At 52.9% G+C, this 18640-nt stretch overlaps 1 protein-coding gene and 1 long non-coding RNA gene across 7 annotated transcripts in view; one reads left to right on the forward strand and one right to left on the reverse strand.

Annotated features, from left to right (window-relative positions):
- LOC117881738 overlaps positions 1-10685 on the reverse strand; it is a 27132-nt gene extending 16447 nt beyond the window's left edge. For 3 of the 5 annotated variants that reach the window (XR_004646854.1, XR_004646851.1, XR_004646850.1), the window contains exons 1-4: positions 10377-10685; positions 9693-9858; positions 6806-6893; positions 4407-4533 (exon numbers count right to left, since the gene is read on the reverse strand). This is a non-coding gene — a long non-coding RNA (uncharacterized LOC117881738). The remainder of the gene's footprint in view (positions 1-4406; positions 4534-6805; positions 6894-9692; positions 9859-10376) is intronic. The other 2 variants (XR_004646853.1, XR_004646852.1) reach the window with 2 other exon arrangements.
- HAND1 (heart and neural crest derivatives expressed 1) lies at positions 10389-14462 on the forward strand. 2 transcript variants are annotated; one of them, XM_034779370.1, is made up of 2 exons: positions 10389-11558; positions 13510-14462. In XM_034779370.1, exons 1-2 carry the CDS (start codon positions 11067-11069, stop codon positions 13606-13608), a joined length of 591 nt encoding a protein of 196 aa, XP_034635261.1. In that variant the 5' UTR covers positions 10389-11066; the 3' UTR covers positions 13609-14462. The 2 variants fall into 2 exon arrangements, with proteins under 2 accessions (XP_034635261.1, XP_034635260.1); XM_034779369.1 differs by having other exon boundaries at positions 10411-11558; positions 13507-14462.
- Positions 14463-18640: the final 4178 nt, after the last annotated feature.

The following is an 18640-nucleotide window of genomic DNA, read 5'->3' on the forward strand; positions in this document are numbered from 1 at the left end:
GTGCCAGCCCAGGGTGGAGCCTGGGCACAAGGTGGACGTTGAGGACAAAGAGGAGGGGATAAAGATGCAGTCTGCCTGATAAACCTGAACATCAATCCTAGTGGTCGTGGCGTAAATATCCATACCCGACTGGCCCATAGACAAGGAAAGGACATAGCACATCAGAGCAACGGTCCATCTAGTGTAGTATTTTGTCTCCAACCATGGCCAGAACCAGATGCTTCAAAGAAAGGTGCAAGAAACTGCCCTACAGACAATTATGCAATAGCGTTCTCCTGTAGTAAGTTTCTTCCCCATCCACTGGCAGCTGGCTTATGCCCCTTGCTTAAAGCGAGGAAGTCACATTTGGTTATTGTCACTGATTATTGTCACCATGCACTACAGGGTAGCGTTTCCCCGACTGCTTGATGGAATGGGGCAGAATCCGTTTCATATTATCATCCAAACCCTGCACAAAGAGCCAGGCTGGTCTCCGTTACACCTGCGTACATTGGGAACAAAGTCAACCCCTTGTGTAATCAGAATCCAAATGTTGCCCAGTGGCTTGAAGGCTGAGATTACCTAGGATGCTATTCATTTCTCACTGAAGCCAAGGAGAGTTTTGTCGTCAGCATCAAGAGCGTGCCCAGGACCGGTAAGGTACTTGCATAGAAACAAAACAAAACAAATTCCCTCTGTACCAGCAAGTGAGTCCTTCCATTGGCTTCAATGGGCATCAGACCAAGCCCCACATGAGCGATGCTGTTTGAAATAAGATGTAGAGCACCCAAGCCAGTTTAGAAAAATGGGCTTGGGATTGTTTCTTATACAGGGCAGTGAGAGTGCTGTCAAATTCCCTTTCCCTACTGTTTGCCCGTCCAATGTAATTTGAAATCAACCTTAAGCCTCTTTGGGGAACACCTGCTCTGCTCCATCAGCCCAACGACCCACCGTTGACGTGGCTGCAGCAATTTTCTGAGTTAATTTACAGAAGCCAGGCCGCATTAGCGGCAATAACTGTGGAGACTGGTTTCACCAAAATCGTGAGTTATGATTTTTCAAATAAATACATTTTCCTATAAACCAGCACTCTGTTTAGTTTGAATGTTCCCCGCAGCCACATCCATCTACATAAAATACACACCAGAGGAAGCGGAGCTGTGACATTGCTCTGATGACATAAAAACTTCTGTAAACACATTGTCATTTACAGTATTAGTAAAAGGGGGAGGGAAATAACCGTGAGCCGCCAGGCCTGTCCCTCCTGGAGCCCATGGAAAATTTAATATTCTTTTTCCATAAAGCTTTGTTTGCGTTTTGATTTATCCAGGCCGTTCAGAGAGGGCAGTGGTTGGTTTCCCATAAATAGATTGTAGTTCTTTACAGACCAATGGTGCCCTCAGCGTTTATGCAGCTTTTTGAGAAGTGTATACAGAGGAGACGCCGTAGATAGCTGTCTGACAAAACAGCAAAGGGTCAGGGCTTAGCATCCTCCTACCACCAAGAGAATTGCCCAACAAATCAGAGCTGGCCAAATCATCTGCCACCTGCTTTCAAAGGACCCTTCTCACCTGCACTGGAATTTACTCCAGAATTTCTCTCCTGTCCTTTGGTGCAGCTCTGATCACTCAAGATCTGACCCAAAGCTCATGACACCAATGGGAAAACTCCCATTCACATCAACGGGCTTTGAATCAGAGCCTCTTTCTCCCACCAGCACTTGCATTCAGGTAGTACCTCACTCCACAGGGAGTCTCACTGGTTTCACTCTTGGGCACATACATCAGATAAGCCGACTCATCTTGATTTCAGTGGGGCTAACTTGATGAGGAAGACGCCAGTCAGCATTAGAGCAGCAGAATGAGGTTCTTCGGTGTCTGTGGTTGTGGGACTCTCTAGCTTTGGGCTAGTTTTTTGTTTGTTTTTATTTTTATCTGGGAAGGGAGGGGGAGGAAGCCGGTGCTGAAGGACTGCATATCCAGAGGGTGAAGCGCAGCTACATGATGTTAAAAGTGCGAAGAGTAACACAATTATGCTCTTACAAGGCAGCTGTGGAAAATTCTTCTCCCCAGGGAAAGTGTATTTTGGCAATTGTCATTTATTTTGCTAATTATAAATAAAGTACTTTTTTTTATCAGGCTGACAGTGAGCGATCAGGTTTTGTGGATAGACTGGCAAAGGCCTATGCCAGTTTTCCATGGCCACCGTGTGTGTATACACACTCTCTCTCTTATATAATGCCACAGTCCTTTACCAAACAGAGGGATGGTTTCTTCCTGGCCACAAAGAGCTGACAATCCAAATAGCAATTATACTCTAGTGTATCTGTTATATCCTTGCAAGCTAATGGGAGGCAGAGACTACAGGCCTGAACAAAGGACTACAGGTGGGGTAGGGAGCTTGAGTCAGCATTGATTTACACCCTTTGTAGGTTGGTGTCTTTCCCTTGACTTCAGTGGAGTCACTCCTGATTTACATCGGGTTAGGCATGTAATGGTGGGGAGGGTTGATCCCATTTCTTTGATCGAGCCCCTCCTAGAGGTGGGTGGGTGATGGTTCCTCACTTCACTGGCCATTTTGAAAAATTCAAAAAAATATTTCAGGTTCACCAAAATATTTCATTTGGATTTTGAGCATTTCAAAATGTTTGCCAGTAAAACAAAATAAAATCAAAGGCAATTTCAAAATGAAAAGTCATTTTGGACCAAACGAATCAGAATAGATTTCACTTTTTTTCAGATGTTTTAAATCCTTCTCCCCCCCTCACCCTCCTCCCCATCAACAATTCGGCCAAATCTGTACCAATAAGAGAAAAGATTCCCAGTCACCACAGCTGCGGTTTTTTTGGCTGAAAAACAAGGTTCAGTTGAAATGTTTCACCCAGCTCCAGCCACACCTGATATCCACCAATGGGAGGGTGAGGGAGGTCAGAGTCCAAACCGCTTCCCTTCTTCTCCTGCCTTTGACATTGACTCCCTCAGTGCCTCAGTTTCCCCACCAGTAAACTAGGGCAATAAACCAACCTTCCCGGGGGCATAGTGTTTGGGAGGGCCTCGGTGATTATTAGTATTGTTCCCTTATTTGCTCTGTGGGCTATAAATACCTAGGGACCCCCTTAGCACAGCACAGCTGTACGGGAGACAATTGTACAGAGCGGGGATGCAGGATTCCTAGAGTGGAAAGCCAGCAGACCAGCAGCCCCCGGGGACAAGCCGTGCCAAGGGGCTGGGGGCAGGGGCTGGCAGCATGAAAGGTCTGCGGAGCCAGTAAGGAACGGGTGGGAGCAGCATCTGTGCCCGGACAGAGCTCAGTGTCCCGGCCTGATCTTGCGTATACCCCCCTTTTGCCCTCCCCCTGCTTCGGATAGACATTATTTATACCTAGGAAAATATTCAAGGGCTTCGCCCATTCCTCATGCTGGAGGGGCCTGATTTATGGGATGTTACAGGGAGACAGTCATACACAAGACAGGGGGAATATTTTACGGGGCTCCAATGTAAACAGCGCTGGAGCAGAGCCCCTTTTTATGGAGTCCCTGTACTGACATGGAATCTGACAAGGGCCTGATTTACCGCCCTATTTAGATAAGGGAGCCCGGGGCCGGGCTAGCGAATGGCGTCAAGGTCACAGGACGCACCAGGATAATGTTTCGCTGGGCCGCAGATAAGGCGATCTTGTCTACACCGCCCAAGAATGCAGCCTCGGCCCGGGGGAAGCACCAGCCGCCTCGGCTCCCAGCGAGCCCCAGCGAGCCCAGCCCCTCGGGCAGCAGCCCGGGTGCACTGGGGTGGGCAGGGCCCGGGAGCCGGGGGCTGCACAGGTGATGGGAGCCCAGCCTTGGGGGCTGCTGGCGAGACACTCCTTCTGGGGGGGATGGGAAGGGGTCTCCATCTCCCTCAGAAAATGCCCACCCAGGCAGCTGGCAAGCTGGGGGGAGCGTGAGCCTACCCAGACCCCCCCCAGAACAATGGGCTCGGATCCGTACCCCCCAACACCAGTGAAGGCAGCAGGGAGATGGGTTGGTGCATGTGTGTTGCCTGTGGCCCTGTGTATGTTGCCTGTGTGCCTAGGTTTACTCTCGGTGTGTGTGTGTATGTGTGTGGTTAGCTGTTTGCGTGCGCTTGTTGTGTGCGTGTATTTGTTTTCGCTGTTGTGTGTGTCCCTATAGATCCACAAACACACCCGTGCCATAAAGCGGGCACCGTGGCAGGCTGGCTTTGATCCGATGAGCCAAGTTCTTTCCGGATAAATAAACCTGGGAGTGGAGACTCCCTCTCGCAATTGTGGCAACCACCACAAGGCAACAACAAGCCCACTCCGCGGCAGTGGCGTTCGGGCTACCCACGCGGCGAGCTGGCACGCGAGGGGCGCAGGGGACTCGCGCGCAGCCCTCGCCCCTTAGGTTTACACAGACACACCACACTGACCTGCTCACAGGTGAGGAGCGGGCGCTAAGCGGACTGGGTTTGCAGAAAGCAGGTGTAGACGCGTGGTTCCTCCCGGAGATCGGACCCATAATCCCCCTAGTCCGAAACCTGGGGTGTTTTCACAACCCTGTGGGTAGAAGTGACATTAAAGAAACTCGGGGAAAGTTTGAAAAGTGCTAAATTTAGACTGGCCACAAACGCAATCTGGTTGAATGTAAACGGTGTTGGAGTGGCAAGACCCCCCTTTTCACTTGATTAGAACAAGGAGGGTTAGAATGATTTTCCAAAGGAAAATCAACCCGCGGGTCTCGATATTTATTCAGCTGATCGCCTCCAAATTCACAAGTTACAATAAGTTTCTTTCTTTCTTTTCTTTTCCTTCCTTCCTTCTTTTTTTTTAAATCGTTGGTTAAAAATAAAGCCAGAAAACTCTGGGCTAACGCGTGATCTTTGGTGGAAAATTACTCCGCTCTGGGGCTGACTGGTTTAGCTGTATTTTCTATGAAGATACAGTCTCGCCTCCAAAGCACACCCACCGCCCTCGGCTCCCCGCAGCAGCCCAGAGCCGGGAAGTGGCGACCAATCCGGGGTGCAGCCGAAGGCTAAAAAGATGAACGTGGGTTTTTTTTTATGGAATATTTTCTAGGGTTGGGGATTTTTTAATGCCTTTTGGACGGCCCAAGTCCTGGCACCGTGGCTCGTATAAATCAGAGCTTTCCAGGGTAAGGAAAAGGTTTAGCAGCCAGCCCAGTCCAGCCTATTAAAGGGATAATAGAATCAAATGCGGAGGCTACAATCGTATATTTTTATCTGATGCAGGAAAAGGCCAGGATGAAATGTCGCTCCCCGTCTCCCCCCCACACCAGCTGTGAAGTTCGGGGCATTCCAGAGCTCTTCAAACTACCACGGATGCCTGGCAACCAACTGACAGTCGAGGTGGAATGTCTCAAGCATCCGAGCTGAGACCAATGGGGACTGCTCCGAATCGAGCCAGGGCCTGTGGCACGGCAGGGGTTAATGAAATGCCCCTGTACACGCTTCCCTTCAACCCCCAGGTTTCATAAACCCTTTCGCCCAACTCGCCTACTCCCTTATCAATGAGATTCCTTCGGCACAGCCTCGCTGTTAGGTCTGGGTGGGTCCAACCTCTGATTAGATAAATGAACCTGATATTTCTCTTCTGATTCAGGGGAAGGGCAGCGCGGATGGGAGCTAAATGATGCCCAAAACAGGAGGTTTCACTCTCCATACTTTGGGCAAGGAAAAATATGACCAGACTCAGGATAAAGAGCGCGTCTTCGGAAGTGCAAGGAGACTGACTCGCCACCCTCCCCAAAAAAAGCAGAGAGGGGTCCCATGGGTGGCTGGGAATTGATATAGGGCGCAGATCGTTATTCAGAGGATCTGATTAAATCCCACTCGCGATTAAATCCCTCTGTCACACGGCAGCCGCCGCAGGTACAGAGAAACAGCCGCACACCCGCCCTGTGTGTGACCCTGGTATATACACAACGGGGGTAGCGAGCAAAGAAAAGCGCTTCTGGGACCTCTCCCCTCCGTGGCCAGATACAACGCGGGGCATTAAAGCCTTTGCTACTGTACGGAGCGAGGTCCGGAGCGAGCCCAGCTGAGTTGACAAAGCTTTGCAAAGGGGTGAGGGCGACAGACCAGCCCGCGGGTGTCAAAGGCAAAGCCAGGCCCTGGTTACCTTGGGCGTGTGTATCAAATATTCGTAGCCCAGGCGCGCTGCTTGGCAGGCTGGCTTTTGGCGAGGCGCGTTGGGGGAGAGTCCAGGAGCGAAGCCAGGCTGCGGGGAAGGGGCGGTTGTGCCTACCAGCTTTGAGAGGCAGACCGGAGACGGGACCCTTGGACCATCAGCCCAGAAATGGCCTTGGACCTGAAGCCATAGCTCCGATTAGAAAATCGTTGGATTGAAACCACCGGCTTCACCTGGGGGGAGGGGAGACTGACAAGTATTTTTTAGGAAAAGTCTTCTCATGAGAAAGATTTCCCCTTCTAGTGGGAGCCCGCTTTGAAACGGGGAGGGAGGAACTAGGATACTCCGCATTTTCCACTGAACGCAGGGGTCTAATGCCGCCTAATTTAGATGGCCAAATAATCAATAACAAATGTTTCCAGCGCACTCATTGAAGGGGGTTGTAAAAGGGGGAAAGTTTGCACCATATAAGAACAAAGCCACACACAAAAAGAGAGGAGGAGGGGATCCAGAAGTATAAGGCTAACCTGTTTCTTATGCCCCAGATATCAAAGGCAAGGATTCAGGGCTGGCAAGCAATCGCCAGGAGCTGTTTTTTTAACCCCCCCTAATGGCATTTGCGATATGGAAAATCAGAGTGGCCCAGATCCGATGTAGAGGAAGATTTAGCCCCGAGACTTACTGGCTTTTAAACTCGGATTGTAACAAATCGCTCTAGAAAATAGCAGGCGTTTAAATGGCTCCCGAATTCGCTGGAGACGACCCGGGAGCTGCGATTGAAATAAGTCAAATAAAATTTGTCATCTTTAAAATGTAAAAAGACATTAATGGTCTGTTAGGTCGGATGATTAATATAAGCGCCTGAAAACAACCCTAAAACATTTCCACCCTCAGCGAGAAGATTAATCATTGGAAAAGGTATTTAATCGTTAACATACCTCTCTGCCCAAACGCTGTAACAAAAGCAGCGGGCTTGGCTGGCTTGGCAAACGAACGGTTTTTCCTCTCGCATAGGTCTGATTGCAAACACATACACACACACAAATGCAGCGCCCAGATGTGTGTGTTTAGATACACGTCGACACACAGCTAGACACAGTACATTGATGTGCGCACTCCCAGAACTATACACTGTGGAGGTTGCCAGAGAATGGAAGAACACGGCTATGGTTAGGAGACCGATATTAGATGGAATAGCACATCTCTTTGCAGCGTATTCGTTCGTTAAACTTTCTACGAGGTTTGGAAGAAGCAATATACAACAGAAGCCAATTAATTACTAATTACGGTTTTATTTTGCCCTTTGATTTCACAGCCGTTTCTGGAAGCCGCAAAGGATTTCGTTGTTTTGGTCTCATTTAGAACGGTGTAAATCCGGAGCAAGCCCCTTGCCTCCAGTTGGGTTACTCCGGATTTACACGGGGGTGTAGATGCAATCGGGATCTCGGAATAGGCATGTCTTGCTGTCCATTCCCTTTGCTCTCTGTGGATCCCCAGGTCCCTGGCTACCGCGGGACAGTACCCAGGGCCGTCCCCTTACAACAATATTTTCAGACCATGAACCCAGGGTGCCCATGGGGGCAACTCCTTACCCACCGCACCCGACCGCCCAGTTCCAACCCAGGCAAAGTTTCACGGGGTTGCCAATTGATGCCAATCGTGCCTTGGTCCAAGGAGCTCCACAGAGCCCCGGCATGTTTAGGGCTGACTAGTCCCAGGGCAGGGCGGATCCACCGCGCCCAGGGACCCGGGTGTGCTAGGCTGGGGCACAGGGATAGCCCGCACCTGAGGATGTGAGACCTGGGCAGGGCCTTGGCTTTCCCAGCCCATCTCGGAAAAGTGCAGCGCAAGGGGGATTGTGGGGCTTGAGGGGGAATATTTCAGGGCCCGATTCTGTGCTCTGACCCAAGAACCCCAATCCCATCGAGCTGCAGGATTTGGGCCCTCACCCCATTTCAAACAGGCGGCCGGGCTTTTCCCAGCCTCTGCGGAGCCCTGCACCAGCGATCCTCGGGCTGCGGCAGCTCGCCTCTAGCTGAGAGTCTCCAAAACACTGGCCAGCAGGCCAGCAGCCACCGAACGAGGCCATTAGCCGCCCACAATCCGGATTTAGAGCTGCTGGCCAGGAGAATCCAAGCGGACAGAAATGCACCCAATCCGACGAGCAGTAATACAAAATGCAATCCGATTTATGGTCACCATATCATCGGCGACGTTGCATAATGCGCGCTCGGGCGCGCACACACACACGGGGTGTGAGGGCAGATCTACCCCCGAGGGTAATTACAGGGCAGGATCTGCCCACTCTAACTGCTTGTGGACTCTAGTTCATTGACCCCCGTCATTCACGCGTGTCCCCGTCCCGCGAGGGATCTGGGGACATCCCCCCTCGTGCATTCACACCCGTGCGCACAGTCCCGCCCGTGAGTCACACATTCTTAAGCCGTGACGGTAACAGTGCCCAGATGTTCGGCATCATCACACCATTACCCCGCGCGCTGCCCCGCAGGAGGGGCCCTGCTCAACCCCTTAACCCAGCGCAGGGTGCTGGCTGCGCCCCGGGGATCTGCGGGCAGGGCCTTGGGGCCATTCGGAGCAAGGGGTTCGCCTGCCCAAAGCGAGCCCCCAGGGGCAGGAAGTGTGTGTGTGTGGGGGGGGGGGGGCTCGTTTGGAAATGCCCGGCTTTAGGGCCAGGTGCTAGATCCATGTAAGTCCTTGCTCGGGCAGCGTTCCCACTAATCGCACCCACTCGGTGAGAGCCCAGGCGGACTAAGCCCCCCAGGCCTGGGCCCACAGGGAGCTGGGTCTCGGGAGGCTCCCACCCCTAGGCCGGCTCTCGCTGCCCAGCGCACACGGCGGTTCCTGGCCTCCCTGATTTCAGCCTCTCTACCATCCTACCAAGGCTCGGCCCCCAAACCAGGGGCGGACCGAGCCTAAGAGAGCCCAGCAGTTGTGCCCTGCCCTAAGAGAGGGGCTGTGTGGGGCCCGGTTCGATGCCCACTGTCCCACCCTGCGCGTTCAGGGGCCTGGGCTTTAGGGAACCTACCGAGTCCAGCACGTCCCATTACTGCCAGCGGCGAAGCGCTCCTCCAGGAGCGGGACCCGGACACACATCTCGGGGGGACCTCTCCCTTGCCCAGCTCTGCTGCCGGGAAACACGGTCACGCCAACCTGCCGGGCCCCGCCGCCTGGATTCACCCCACATCGTTCCACCGTCTCCGACCCGCGGGGTCCCCCCAGGCTGGGCCAGAGACGGGGGGAGGAAACCCGCCCTTGCCCCTTGGTGCTTTCAGCGACTGGGTTTCAAACGTTTCCCTGCCGAGCTCTGCAGCCCGATTCAGTCCGTTCCCAGCCCTCCCCGACCCGCTGCGGGAGATCCGGGCTGCATGACCCGTGTGTACGCGCGGGGGTAGATTTCCTTCGGACTGAGCCCCCTACGGGAAGCACAACCGGGCGTGGGAACGCGGACCCTCCTGTGGGGACGGGGGTTAGAACCACACACACCTTTTAAGCCCATTTAGCGCCCCCTCCCCGTTCCGAGCCTCGATTCAAGGCCACTTGCCCCGCACCTTTGTGTATTTTTTTTGCATATTCGGCAATTTCCAGGGGCGCAGGATCAGCTGCAAAGCTGGGGTACCGGGGGACGGGATTTGTCTGACCTGGTGGGGGAGAAGCTGCGGTCACTCGCCCAACCGAGACTGGCACAATTGATCCCCGGGCCCATGTGGGGCCAGGCTGAAGAGAGGGAACAAAAGGAAAAGAATCAAACGGGGACCTAGCAAAGGCCAAGGCGGCTCAGACTCCACTTCGCCGCGCTCCTAATTACAAATCCAAGCCATTCGGTGACCTGCTCAGACAGGGGGAACTATTTGACAAGCAGGAGATCTGACTGCCAGCTCGATAAGTCTGATGGTTCAACGCATCAGAAGCTCCAAGGAGGAAACGCCTGGCTTTCCCCGCGGGCTGCATTTCTCTGGTCATTCAGAGCTTTTGCGTTTACACTTGAACCTACACACACGAGTTCGACGCCGCTTTACCCTGGGGATCGCGGGGCGTTCTAAGCCAGTCCCCTCGCTTTTCTTAAGCAACGCAAACCCTGGACAATGTGTGTCCTTAAAATAAAAACTCCAGGGGCAGATCTGCGTGTCCCCAGCCCCGTTTGTGCCAGGGCTGGATACAAGTGTGCGCTCATCCCGGGCGGCGTCGCTACGACTTTCTTACCACCCGGCCCATTGTGACTAGAATTATGAAACCTTTCAGAGACATCGCTCCCGGGTTGCCTTTTCTCCTCTAGTTCAGCAATTCTTTCCTCGCCAGAAAACAACCCCCGGGAAGCGGGTTTCTCGGCGGGGCTGCCGGGGGAGCGCAGTCGCTCTGTCTGATTTCCAGGAGGGCCTTTTATTGCTCCGAGTCAGTGTTTGACACAGACCCCGGTTTACTGGCGGGAGCAAACAGAAAGGTGTGATAAAAGTACTGCGCAAATAAACTCAGCCTGGCAAAGCAAACAGCTCTGGGGCACTTCTCCCTCCTCCCCCCTTCTGCAACGGGCCCTCCCCTTTCCATTGGCTCTGGGGAAAGTTTGACATCAAAGCCCCCTTCCCTATATAAAGGCAGAGCTGGGAGGCTGCAGAAGGGTTAAAAAACCACCCCCCTCCCACACACACACCCCTTTTCCCCGCCAGCGGAGCTGGGTGCCGAGGACAAACGTCCCAGCAGAGAATTTGCTAAGAAGCCGTCCCAGGGCCTGGCTTTCCCGGCCTGGAGGCGCATCTGAGCTGCGGAGAGTCGCCCAGGATCGAGGGAGAGCAGGCGGGAAACTGCCCCGTCCGGCCCAGGGGGTGTTGGAGCAAGCGATGGCCCAGGCTGCCTAGGCGAGCCCAGGACAGGGTAGATCTCTCCAGCCGGGCTCTTTCTCCGGGACCGCTCCGCGCCTCGGGCAGACCATGAACCTGGTGGGGAGTTACCAGCACCATCTGCTCCACGAGCCCTTCCTCTTCAGCCCGGCCTCCAGGTGCCACCCGGAGCGCTCCTACTTCCAGAGCTGGGTGCTCAACCCGGCCGAGGTGTCCCCCGACCTCTCCGGGCAGCCCTCCCCCTACCCCAGCGCCGAGTTCGGGGCGCCGGGGCCCGGCCACGGGCCCAGCCGGCTGGAGGCTCTGAGCAGCCGGCTGGGCCGGCGGAAAGGCGTGGGCCCCAAGAAGGAGCGCCGGAGGACCGAGAGCATCAACAGCGCCTTCGCCGAGCTGCGGGAGTGCATCCCCAACGTGCCGGCCGACACCAAGCTCTCCAAGATCAAGACCTTGCGCCTGGCCACCAGCTACATCGCCTACCTGATGGAGGTGCTGGCCAAGGACAGCCAGGCCGGGGAGACCGAGGGCTTCAAGGCCGAGCTCAAGAAAACGGACAGCCGGGAGAGCAAGCGGAAAAGGGAGCCGGTAAGGCCGAGGTGGGAGCCGGTGGACGAGGGGCAGCGCGGGCTAAGGGGGGCAGAGGAGAAGCCGTTGCTCTGGGCTCCCTAGGGCCGTGCCCAGAAAGGTGCCCAGGTCAGTGGGACGCCCCGGTGCATGGGAGGCGTGTACCGCCTCGGCCGCTCTCCCGCATGGGACCTCAGCTACCCTGCACGGGGGGCTGGTTCCACCCCTGTGCCCGTCCCGTTGGTTAGAGGGCAGCGAGCTTTCTGCTGGCCGGGCGAGCCCCGCGCTTTGCGAGCGTACGTAGCGGGATTTCCCGCGGCTCTACGCCCGGCCACACCGAGGGCAGCAGATAAATGCTCCCGCAGCCTTACCGCTGGTGATGCGCGCAACGCGGCCGCGCAGGTTGCGAGAATATTGCTCTGTTGCACGGGATATTAGATTGCAGCGCGGATGCGGCTAGGCGCGACCGACACGCTGCGCTGGGGTTTTATTCTGCGGACTGGAGCCCGGGTTTATCTTCGCCAGAGCTCAGGGCAGGGGGCTCCGTATTGCGATTTCCCCCTGCGGTCTAAACGGTCCCTGTTTAATCCCCCATCGAGTGGGACTGCTTCAACAGTTCACACCTTTCTTAAGGGGGAGGCGGGAAACTTTTAAACATTGCAAATGGGAAATCCCCACCTCCCCTCCCTCCCCAGCCGCCAGGCCTTGCACCAGTTCGGGCTAGTTGGAAAAGTGGGGGAGCGCCTGGATGCGATGGGCGGCCCCAACTTCCCTGCCGGCCTTCCAGGAACAGTCAGACTCGGGCCCTTCCTTCGTGGCAATGCTTTTACGAGTCTTTTTTTTCCTTTTCTGGACGCTGCAAACAAAAACTTCGCCGGTGGTGGGAATCCGAACCCCACTGGGACACCCGAGCTTCTCCCCAGACCATTTTCTACCTAGCGAGGGAGAGGGAGCGCGGGACACAGTCTGCCCCCGTTACAGCCACACTGAGCGGGGCCGTGACACTGTAACCCCGGTCATGTTCTAAACACAGGCCGATAAACGCGTCCACACAGCGAATCCCAGCCTTGGCGCTGGTACTCCCGTTACAAACCCGATTTGGGGGAACCGCCGCCACCTCCTGCCACCTTTTCTTTAACCCCCAAATCAAGGGCTTGTTTGCTTACATTTCTCAACAGGCGCGCTGCGCTCTAGTCCTGATTTTGAAACGAAAGCGGCAGCCCAGGCGACCCTGGTGCTGACCCGCCGCTGACTCAAACCCCGAGAACGTCTCCGGGCTCGGGGTGTGTCAATAATCGAATCCAAAGACAATTCGCGGATCGATTAACACACAAATACACCTTGATTCCCCGCCTCGTTGGCATGATTATCCCCAACGTGCCTCGCTGGTGGGAAAGGGCCGCATTTTGGAGGAAAAGACCCAAAATAGCCTCGCTTTTAAAAAGGAGCTTGTCTTTTACCGTGGCCGAGGAAATCGTTTCCTCACCCAACAAAACCCGGAGCACCCTCCCGTTTGCGGGAGCTTGATATTTTTCAAGCCCAACTCCTTGTTTTCCTCTCATTGAAAGGAACAGAACCGCCTTGGCGCTTAAAGCGAATAGTGTGTAATTTACTAGAGCCCCGTTGTATTTACCAACAGGAGCGTGGATTTACAAGAACGCCGCGTTCTCTATTTAGAAAAGCACGGCGAATAAAGGCAAATTTATGGCTCTGCCCCGATCTCTAACATTTATAAACAGTAACACAATATCCGCTTGTATTTACAGCACTCGCCCGAAATATACAAACAGTGGTATTCAGTAGAACGCAGCCGGCTTGATTTGTTTTTCTTATTAAAATCCTTGCTCGTAAATATTTGGTCTCTCCCCCCGCCCCCTTCATCTTTTAAATTTATATTTATTTTTGTTAAGCACTTACCCGTGTTTCCTTTTGTGTTTTTTCCCCCCTTTGGCTTTGTGTTTTTCTGCAGCAGCCTGAAGTCTACTCGCATTCCCTAGGCCATGGAGAGAAAAAGCTCAAAGGAAGGACTGGTTGGCCTCAGCAGGTCTGGGCTCTGGAGTTAAATCAGTGAGGAGAGAGACACAAATCAAAGACTGAACTCATTTTTAAAACCGATTCAGAAGATTTTTTTCCCCCCTGAGCGCTCGTCAGGCTGGGAGTGTAACCAATCGCTCTTATCATGTGCAATGTTTAAGAAGGAAAAAGGGTTGGAGATGGGGAGAAATCCAGGAGGGGGGGAATACGAAGAACTGGGCAGGAGGAAAAGAACTCGTGAGAAACAGGGTGACTCTAGTGTAAACGAAACACGCTCTGCTTGTTCTAAATGCTCCGGAATTGGAATCGCTTCCCTACCTTATTTTTCCAGTGGCCTTAATTTTCTCCTTGCTGAAGGCATCCCCGGGTCTCGGTCTCCTTTCTCCATAAAAATGAAACGGATGCAATATGGATTCTCAGCAGAAACACAAATAAGAGCGGTAGGCAGGACCCTTTCCTGCCTGGGCAGTATGGGGCGGATTCTGATCATGGTGGACATGCAGAGGCTGTAATATCGGGTGGTAGCCCCGTGAGGTGAGTGAATGCAGGATCGGGACCTAATGCAGGGAGAGCTGCTTGGATCGAATGAGCCCTCAACTAATTTTTTTTTTGTAACCTTTCAGTTCATTTATTTTGTAACCAGTGTTTGGTTGGCTCCTGCCCTTCCGCCCAACAGTCTGAGGGAAACACCTTGTTCTTCTTTTTGTAAATACAACCCCCACGTTGTGGAAATGTGTTGATGTATTTAAACTACCTAACGCATTTGGGAAGTTTCCTGTGCCGGGTTTTCTACCTCAAATTTGTATGACCACTTGCCGAGAAAACAGGTTCGCCAAGCCAACTATTTATGTGGATTAAAAAAAAAATAAATAAAAGTTTTATTAAAACGGACTTTCCCCTTTTCGGCCAGAGCGCCGTGCCTCCAGGGCTGGCCCATCAGCCCACAGTCAGATGCTTTGAAATGGACAAGGACAGAGGCGTTCTCTGAACGGCTAAACCAGGGTGTGTCTTTTAAAAACGGATTTATATCAAATACTAAAATTAGCATTGATCAATTGACCCCTTTCGGATTGTACTATAGATTTGATAGTGCACGGGGTGTGTGTATATAACAGAGCAGATCTGGGTTCGGTAGAGATGTAGAGAAAGCTACATCCGATAATATTAGAGCTATGTAGAATACTGTGGGCTCTAGATATAATTAAATCTACATATCTAGATTATTGTGTGCATATATAGTATAAAACCTATACAAGGATGTTACTAGCAGGGGGCTCGAACAATTTATAGAGTGGAGGTACTGAGAGCCACTGAACCAAACTCTAAACCCTGGATCTGATGGAAACCACTTCAAGCTAAAGGGTGCTGCTACACCCCCAGCACCCCTGCTTCCAGCATCTTTGCCTACTATTCTCTTTATATTGCAGGGGTACCTGGAAGCATCACTTAGTTTGTGGCTTTGGTGTACTAAGCCCTGTACTGATATCTTTCCTGTATCCAAATAGATATCAACAGAGAGGAGAGCTGTATCAAGTGAGATACAGTGTATTAGATAGTGGATGTCCCTCCCACTCACCTACAGTATATATTCCTTTAGAAATCTATAGTTACTATATATATGGACAGCAGATTAATAGATTTAAGGCCAGAAGTGTCCGTTATGGGCATCTAGTCCGGCCTCCTGCATAACAGAGGCCTAAGCATTGCACCCAAAGATATATGTGTATTTTTATTAAATTTATGTGTGTATTTTTATTATATAGGCATCTAAATATTCATACAAAATACAGACATTCTATTACCAATCTATCTAGATCTATATCTAGAAGTAATATTTATTGTATGGTCACATATTATATTGATTTGAATATACACATACACTCATATAGCCAGCACACACATTGTGCAGCGTACAGATGCGTGGGGATGTGTAGCATCTCTCGGTGTATGTATAGTCATCTGCACACACAGATCATTACTGGCGGGGAACAAGGGACTTTTCAGAGTCTGAAGGGTTAATCCCCTGTGTTTTATAGGGGTGGAAACTCCATTAGTGTTAATGTGGCAAGTCAAAGGAAACCTTTTTGCGGATTTCAAACGAAACATGGACAAAACCAAATCACTGGCCCCTCCGACTTGTGCAGGGGGATAAATAACCTTCTTTCAGCAAAGCCAAGAGAAGCGAGATCAAAAAGCCGGGCACATTTTAATGAGGAAAAACACCTCTGTAATAACGACTGCGCTGGGACCACAGAGCGCCGGCAGTGTGTGACCCGAAGGGCCGGGCGGCCGTCTGCAAAGGCTGCTGGGACTCTCCACAAAGCCTCTGCTAACGACAAGCACTGAGAAACACCACGATCAGACGGCTCCTGGCGCCCACTCCGCCGCCTCGACCCGGCAGCATGGGGATGCAGTCCTACATGGCCCTTCCCCCAGGCAACTGGCCTTTCCCCTTGAATCAGGGCCCTGTGCAGTCACCACACAACCCCCAGAATATTGTGTAATTAGAGGCCGTATCCCTCTCTCATGACACCAGCTTGACCCTACGTAACCTCATTGGTTCCCATGCAGTTATTCCTGATTTACATCACCGTCAGTAAGAGATGGATCAGGCCCCGCACCTAGTTTGAGATGATCAAGCAGTTTGCCTGGGCATTTTACCTGTTATGTATTTGCTTATTTAGTGGGCTGCCAACCCAAGGGCTTCTGCCCTTTGTGGGAGCTAGCCAGGCCCCCCCCCCCCCCAACAGTGCACATGGGGAATGGGGAACATTACAGAGAAAGATGCTCCTTGGAAGGAAAGAGTTGCCTGGGTGCCTTTGTCCATCTCTCTGGAGATCCTGCATCCCTACCAGAGAAAGGATGCCTCACACCCAGCTCCTTCAAGCCATGCCGGGGGTGGGGAGAAACCCATGGGAGCCAGGGTGAGGGCTGCCCTGATTTCGCCTCCTTGTGCATGAGGGACCTGAGGGCCACTTCTCCACAGAATATGTGCAACCTGCCCCTTCCTGCCACACTCACCCAGGCAAAACGTCTGGGGAAGCCCAGGGGAGTCTGACCTGGGGAAGGACTGAAGGATTAGACCCTACAGTGATGGGGTTTCCTGGGCATGCTTGGGTCCCGATTCAGCTACGTGTGCTTTTAGGCCCCATCCCCAACCAGCACAGCACTTAGGCACATGCTTAAGTCCCATTGATAGACTTTAAGGGGACTGAGGTGTGTGCTTAAAGTCAGGCCCAAGCTTAAGTGCTGTGCTGAACCAGGGAGGACGGTCAAACTGGGGTGTTAACCCCGAGTGTCCTGCCTCCCTTGCTCAGGTGAGAAGTCTTATGGGGGACAACAACACAGCAAAGAAAACCCCATGACAGCAACTCTCAGAGCCCAGGTCAACTGGCTCAGGCTCCCGCTACAGGGCTAGAAAGAGCCATGTCGCCGTCCGCCTCACTGGGTCTCAGAGCCCAGGCTCCAGCCCCATCCTGAACGTCGGCATGGCTATTTTTAGCCCAGTGGCGCGAGCCCAAGTCACTCGGAGACTCGCTGCCGCAGGGTTTTTTGGCCCTGCAGATGTTCCGTTAGCTCACTGGCTTCCACTCAAAGCCTGCACGGCCCCACAGTAAACACAGACATGAGATTCCTTATGGGATTTGGAGAAGAAGGAAGTTACCTCTCTGCTTCCACGCAGCACAGACACCACACGCTATTCTGATCCAGGAATCTCTGACGCTGGAGACTAGCTCTCCCCTTCCGCCGCTTCCCTATCTACCCTGAGGGTGAAATACAACCCTTTTCACAAGCTTAGACCCTGCTTGAGTCACCGATGCTTAGCAAGAGCGTGACGCTGGATTCCCCCCGCCCCCTAGTTTCATGTGCCCACGTTTGGTTATTGGAGGGTTGTTTCGGAGGCCTAGCTGCACACACAGGTTTGGAGTACGCAGGGAATGCAGGATTGGGCCCCAAAGTGCCATTCAAATCCGTGTCAGCGCGGAGGGGCCTGTGGAAGACAGGACCGCACCCTTGTTATTGGAAGGCTGCTGATGACCAGGAACGCCAGGCCAGGCGCATTTTTGCTCTTGAGAGCGGAGCTGAAAGCAGCGTGCTTTCGATTTAAAACTAGGCCTGTGCTCTGGGGCGCCCACAGGCTACGCACAATGGGTTGTGAGAGTTCTTTGGGTGTTGCCCGTGGGAGCTGGCCTATGTCAAACGCAGTGTACATCAAACCCATGGGCTTGGACACTAAAATGCCTTATGGAGGCTTATCCCCACAGCTGCAGAACAGCGCCATTTACAAGTCAATAATCAGGTCCATTTCCACTTCCTCCGGGGTGAGAGGGGGTAAGTAGTTGATAGATTTTTAAGGCCAGGAGGAAGCATTATGTCCATTGAATCTGACCTTCTGTGTAGCACAGAGCAGAGATCCCTGCGTCAAACTCAGCAGCCTGTGGTTGAACTAGAGCATAACAGGGAGCAGCCAGTTATACCAGTACTGATCCTCCAGGCAGAGAGGAGGGGATCACATGGCAGAGAATAGGGGCCAGGCGGGGGGCACAGAGAGAGGGAGGGGCCAAGGGACATGGAGGTGGCAGGGGAAACAGGAGGGTATGAGATGCAGGGGGCTGGGGAAGGGCACAGAAAGGGGTGCAGGGAAGGACAGTGTCTTTTATCCATATGAAAAAGTTTAAACACAAAATGTTTTCAATATAACACTTGAAATGCTCAGTTTTCCACCAGGATAAAAGCCAAATCTCCCCCCCTCCCATGTATAACACCTCCCCCCATTTCCCCTCCAATCCTCACGCAGTTCACACCCACCCACCTGAGTATAACTACTTCCATCAGACCTCAGCCCCAGGGAGAATTACCCTCAGTTCCCCCTTTCCCCTCACCTGCTGGGTGTAACTACCTCCCTGCCCCCCACCTGCAGATATAACTGCTCCTACCTTACGCCATCCTCACCCACTTCACTCCTCCCAGTATAACTGTCCCCCAGCCCCTCCACACCTCCTACAGACCTGCTAGAGTTTTTAGGAGGGAAGCCCCACTTTGGTGGGCCTCGTAAGATACCTGGCTGG

The sequence above is a fragment of the Trachemys scripta genome, chromosome 8, assembly GCF_013100865.1.
Source record: "Trachemys scripta elegans isolate TJP31775 chromosome 8, CAS_Tse_1.0, whole genome shotgun sequence".
Taxonomy (NCBI): Eukaryota; Metazoa; Chordata; order Testudines; family Emydidae; genus Trachemys; species Trachemys scripta.

Excerpts from the sequence above, each read along its gene's own strand:
- HAND1 (XM_034779369.1), top strand. The coding sequence starts at position 11,067 with ATGAACCTGGTGGGGAGTTACCAGCACCATCTGCTCCACGAGCCCTTC. Across the intron at positions 11,559-13,506 it reads GCAAGCGGAAAAGGGAGCCG|CAGCCTGAAGTCTACTCGCA; the intron begins GTAAGGCCGAGG and ends GTTTTTCTGCAG.